Source organism: Erithacus rubecula, assembly GCF_903797595.1.
Source record: "Erithacus rubecula genome assembly, chromosome: 3".
NCBI lineage: Eukaryota > Metazoa > Chordata > Aves > Passeriformes > Muscicapidae > Erithacus > Erithacus rubecula.
Window position 1 is genome coordinate 30,139,998 of NC_136689.1, and position 6,000 is coordinate 30,145,997.

Consider the following 6,000-nt stretch of genomic DNA (forward strand, 5'->3'; position numbering starts at 1 on the left):
TTCTTGCAAACATGGTTTCCACTTCCACAGGGTAAGGGTGGAGTAATTTTCAGAAACACTGTCTTCTATAAGAGAATTTTTAGTTTATGTAGAGGCACTGTTACCTCGAATTTCAGGCTATATTTCAGTAGTCAGTTTAAGTTTGTTGTTAACATGGAAGTAGAATTTAGCTTTAACTTCTATGTGACTTCCATTTTTGTAGATGAACTGAAGCACATCATAGGCGCTGAGACTACGCGGAAGGGCATTCTTCGCGTCTTCGAAATGTTCCAGCACAGTCAGCTGAATAAGAGAATGGTGTATGTGTTTCTGGAGAGATTCCTAGAAACCTTATTTCCACAAAATAAGTTCCCTGAGCTGTTCAACAAACTGCATTCAAGGTCCAAGCAAATGCAGAGATATAAGCAGAGACTACACTCTACTCAAGCGCCTTCCTTACAGAAAAGGTGACACTTCAAATCCATTAAGCTGGTGTTTGTTTGTCCAGGATTAATTACTTGGGCAGATTCTCTGGGGCTTCAAACTCACATGCCGTCATTTCTGCACCAGTCTTCTAGTGTCACATATTAGATTATTAATGCATCTGTAAGACCTGTGGATCTTCTCATCTTCACTTGTAATTCAACCACTACCAGAATGGTTTGTGTCTCTTAAATGATTTGGTGCGTCTTCATGCAACATAGAGAAGAAAACTGGCCCAGTATATCAGAATGCTGATCCCTTCCGTTCCTGAGTCGATGTTTTGCCAGCAATGCAAAGTGCCAGGCTGTTCAAGTAAAGCACAACTGTGGTGACACAATTGAAGAAAAGAGTGTTCTGGCACTGGGAGATGGTGCAATGTGTGAGAGTCAGGTGGAATTGTTTGGCGTTACAAGTGTTGAGGCTCTGTAGGGCTATTTTAACATTCCTGTAAAGGCTGAGTTAACCAGAAAAGCAGTCTGTGGAATAGCTGGTTCAGAAGAGTGGGGAGAAGTAGCTATAGCCCCATCATAAAAGTAAATTTATTAAATAAAAGTGGAGGTAAGGTGGCTTTGATGCCACATTTGCATCACCTTTCATATTTTGAAAATTAAACTAACCTTATATCTAATGGGGGTTTTAGTGAAAGCAGAGGTGCAGTAGAAACAAACCCTTTATTCTGATTATTCTGTAGCTTTAAGGGCCATATGCTGCTCTTACAGCACCTGGCATACATTTTGCATGTAACTTCAGTGGAGAAGGAGCATCATATTTATGTTCAATTGATCTGTTGGAACATAAGTTGATATTGTAGAAGGAAAGGGATATATATTTCAAAGAGGATAGATACTGTGTTAGAAGATGAGGAAATTGCACTAAGACACAGTTTACACACAACTCTCCACTAAAATCTGGAGCTTTTTTGGGATGTGAAAGAACTATGTCCTACTTAATTGAAAGATTCCTTATCTTTTAGTGCGTAAGCCTCATACGGAAAAATGTTAGAATTACTTGGTTCCTCACAGGTAAAAGATTTCATTAGTCATATGCAAACACTTGGAAATTTCTGAATGCATCTCAGTGTATATATGAAAATAAAAAGGAAATAAAACAACAATATTTTTTTAAATAATTTTTTTATTTTTTGCATAGTGTAAAATTTTAATAAAAATTTGACATCAAGGCCCCACATCCATCTGTTTAGTTTCATTGAAGAAGTTCTGTCCGATTAAAAATACAGTAACACCTGAATAATCCTGTTTGGCCACAGCATATCTCAGTTTATGTTTTCTTTTTTGTAGTCCCTGACTGTTTGAGTACTACTATCTTGAGTGAATAGAAGGTAATCTTTCAGAGTCCCTTTTTTTTCTGAACACTAAACACAGGGTAAAATACAGTTATAGATCAAGGATCCCAAGGATCCTTGTTGTAATTTGTGTCTTAATGGGAGCAAATGGTCCTTTTATGCAAGAGAGAAACATAGACCTTTGATGAAAGTGTTCTGAGACAAGATAGAAGGCTCTCAAAGGACCTTGTTAAATTGACTGACACCTCTATATAGATAATTTTTCTCATGGACTCTATTAATGAAATGTAGCCTTTTATCATATTACTTAATGGTGATCATATTGTACTGTTAACATTCTCATACAGTATGCATGGGCTCAAGTGCACTTGTTTTTTTTCTTTATTGCAGAACTAAATGCTGTAAATTAAATCCGTTTCTTTTGTAATCCCTAGTAAGATGACTTGGTAAATATAGAAGAACCCCTCTCCCTTCCTCTCTGCAGGTTCTGTAGAAGTGTGATGGTTAAATGCTTTTGAATTTAACAAAATTCTTGAGTTCTGTGTGAAGTAATCAACATAGCCAGCTCCTATTGTTTACATGCCTGTATCTTCCTCTGATGTCAGGGTGCTCAAGCATAACTGATATCTGACTGACGAAAGATCATTCAGCAGTTGTTTTCTTGGTGATACAGTAATTATCTCATTAATCCTACCAAATCTAATTTATGTCTTTTAAGTCACTGAATTTGTTAAGCAGTATGAAAGTGGGAAGTTCAAATACTGTTTTGTCAAATCTGTGGAACCTTTACTGATCTGTAGGTACCATGAAAAATTTCAAGAGGATAGTGATAATATACAAATTTGGCTTTTATTTTTTTTAATTATCTGGTACATTTCTGTACAAAAATAAAATAATATCTCTAGGAATGTGAAATGAACATAATACACCGTGCTTATTAGTTGTTCTATTTAATGAATTTATTACATATACCTATACACACATTTATATACGCATGTGTGCATATGTATATATGTATTGAAGTTTTGTCTTCTGTATTTAATTACAGAATGTGGCTTCCTAATTCAGTGGTGCCTGTTGGCTGGCAAGAACCATCAGAAATGAGTAATTTTTGTTAAAACGAGTTTGTATGTATCTTTATTTAAAAGGTTTTCCTGTTGACAATTTGAAGTACCCACGCTGTCAACTCATGAACCTATTATCCTAGGAAGTCTCCAAAACTGAATGTTAATCTACAGCACTTAAGTGTCTGGGTGTATCTTCTGGCCTTTAGGTGCTGTGACTGGCCGCTGAAAATTGTGCCACTGTCAACAAATGCACTTGTTTTAGCCTTAATTATTTTTAAGAGAAAATGAGCAATTGAATTTTTCATTTGGTTTATCCTCAAGCTTGTGCTGCTGGTGTTTGCTAGAACTAAACAGTAAATTTTAAGTGCTACCAGAATGTGTACCAAAATGAAGCTATATCAATTCCACAATCTAAATTTTAATTTTGTGCAATATTTTCATTTAATGCATGTGTATTTGAATAGCTGTAAAATAAATGAATTTTTAATGTTCTGAAGTCTAGGTTAAAAATGTTTTCTCAGGTGAACAATTCTGCATTCTGTTGTTATGTTAGTTTATTTAAGGACTTGTTTTAAAAGTCTAACTTGTTACTCCTATGTTAATTCCTTTGTTCTCAATGATCCTTGCTCTCCTGAGCAAAGCTCATATATTACAAAGGAAGAATCTGAAGAACACATCTCATAAACTCATAGAGCTGTTATAAATTACTTGTGCATATCATTGTACAGTAAGTGTCAGCTGTGTGCCTAATTGTTCTATTGATGCTTTTTCCCTCCCCTTTCCCTCCTCTTGTTTCTGTAACAAAGAATGAACATGAAATGGACTGCCATGGTCACTTCTACTGAATGGCAGAGGACTCTGAATTTTTTTTGGAGTTTGCATTTATGTTCTGTCCAATAGAAAGCTAAAAAATTACACTAATAAAGTATTAACAGTATTAGTTTGAGTCTCCATTTATTTTTCAAATAACTTTCTCACTAGCAGGTACAAAAGGTTGCTAAAGATAAAACTTGCTGTTTAAATAAAACAACCATTCTTTGATTTTTTTGAACATTTTATAAACTGGGTTTCCTTCTAACAAATTAATCTGTACATTCATTTTTGACCAGTGATTGCAGTAAGTCCTGTATTTTAAAATAAAGCAGAAACAATGGGACTGTCTGATGTAGGAGGGGTTTATATTGCATTTTTTTTTAAGTCTTTGGCTTTTTCCCCCCAGGTTTATTTTTGCAACAGCTGGGTCTACCATGGGATCACAATTGTTACCCTTGATATGTTTATTCCAGCTGTTTCACATTCATCAAAAAGATGTCCTGGGCTGGAGAGATGTTAGTTTTTTGACCCCTGGTAAAGTGTTTACCACTTTCTCTTGCTACAGGATATGGACACATATCAGGAATTTTACTAGCTGACTGGAAGTTCTTATTTGTTGAACCTGTTATCCATGGGTAATTTCATGGCAAAAAATACACTCCATAATAAGTTAATTTTTGTATTTTTTTTTTAAGTCTTTAAAATATTTGCCCTTTGCTAACTGAGGCTTATGTGTTTCTGTGGCTTATTTAAATCTTCAGTTTTATCAGATTATTTAATTTTGATTTTGATGTCTAATGCAGTGGAAATGCCAAGATTTTGTGGAGTTCAGTAGTCAGCATCGATCTTCCTTAACATGACTAAAATTCCATAATTTATCTCTTGGAAGAAGGGAAATTATGTCATGGAAGCAAATAGTTCACTTTTGTTATGTATTTCAAAAGAAATTAAGCTTTAATAAACACTTGAAATACATAGGCCACTACAATATGTCCCTCCCCAAAATACAAGTTTAACTACTTTTGTATTCAGATGTCTCAAATAACTGTTTCCCAGTTATTTGAGATATTTGCCATGTCTCTGAATTATTATGGCATGTTGGGCTTGGGATAATCTGCATGAGTCAGTTAAATCATTTGATAGCTAGTTCAGCAAAGTCTAACTGGAATTCTTACTTTAATTGGACTAGTCCACAAAATAATTCTGAGGTTGGTTTTAAGCAGAGAACAAGATTACATTGAATTTCTTGGCAGTCAAGATGTACTAAATGGAAATAAAAAATGTAAATTTCAAAAATTGCATTTTTTTTTCTAACCATAACACTTATAAACATGAATCCAAAGTAGTCTTTAGAGGTTTTTGTGCTGAATTTTCTCAGCATTACCTCTGGAAACATGTTAATTCTGAATTAAATTAAGAGATAATGATGAAATCTTTTGTTACCAATTTTTGGGAGTTTTAGGTGAGAGATTATCAAAATTGCTTAAATTGGGAACTTGCTTCATTTGGAGCATGTAGAATATGGTTCTACAAGTTACCTGATAATTCCATGTGCAGAATTGCTAGAACTTCCACTTATTTTGTTCTTTTTCTTAAAATAGCCATTGATTTTATTCAAATATAAAATATGCCATCTTTAAGGCTTTTTTTAAAGAATTATTTTTGGTTGATTCTTTTCTTTTTTTAATCTGATCAGTACTTTTATACTTGTAATAACCCCTCACATGAAAAATGGCTCAAAGAAAAAAAGAAAGGACTGGTATACATTTGCATCTTTCCTTTGGCTACATGGAGTGTTTTCAGCTATTTGGAATGTTTTTTCGAAGTTGCTCCTAAAATATGGACGAGTGTAAACACGTTTATGATGAGTGATGCCGTGCATCCATACATTGCTTTAACAGCAGTGGGAGTAGCTTAAAGGCAGAGGGGTTAGGTCTGAAGAGGATTGTGGGCAAAGAAATGTGTTTTGTGAGTGTTACAGATGTTCAAAACATGGAGATACTGGAGATGTATACTTTCAAAGCAGAGGAGGACACAGAGTGAAATCTTGGCTAGCAGAAGCTGGCTGCAAAACAGTAATGCACATCCTGGTGGAGCAGGAACGGGCTCCCCAGGGAATGGGCACAGCACCAACTCTGGCTGAGATCAAGGAGCATCTGGACAGCACTCAGGCACGTGGTATGATTTTTGGTGGTGTCCTGTGCAGGCATCCAGGAGTTGAACTCAATGATCCCTCTAGTCCCTTCCAGCTCGAGATACTCTTGTATGATTCATGAATTGCTGTCTGAGCCTGTTTTGACTGTGTATGCTTTTGCCTTCTGCATGGTGGGCAGTCCTTTAAGTTAAATAAGAATG

General features: G+C 35.3%; 1 protein-coding gene across 3 annotated transcripts in view; it reads left to right on the forward strand.

Annotated features, from left to right (window-relative positions):
• The window catches only part of SNX13 (sorting nexin 13), a 63,902-nt gene extending 60,135 nt beyond the window's left edge, over positions 1-3,767 (forward strand). For all 3 annotated transcript variants that reach the window (XM_079302927.1, XM_079302929.1, XM_079302928.1), the window contains one exon: positions 203-3,767. In XM_079302927.1, the coding sequence (XP_079159053.1) occupies positions 203-450 (248 nt within the window). In that variant the 3' untranslated portion in view covers positions 451-3,767. The remainder of the gene's footprint in view (positions 1-202) is intronic.
• The last annotated feature ends 2,233 nt before the right edge of the window (positions 3,768-6,000 follow it).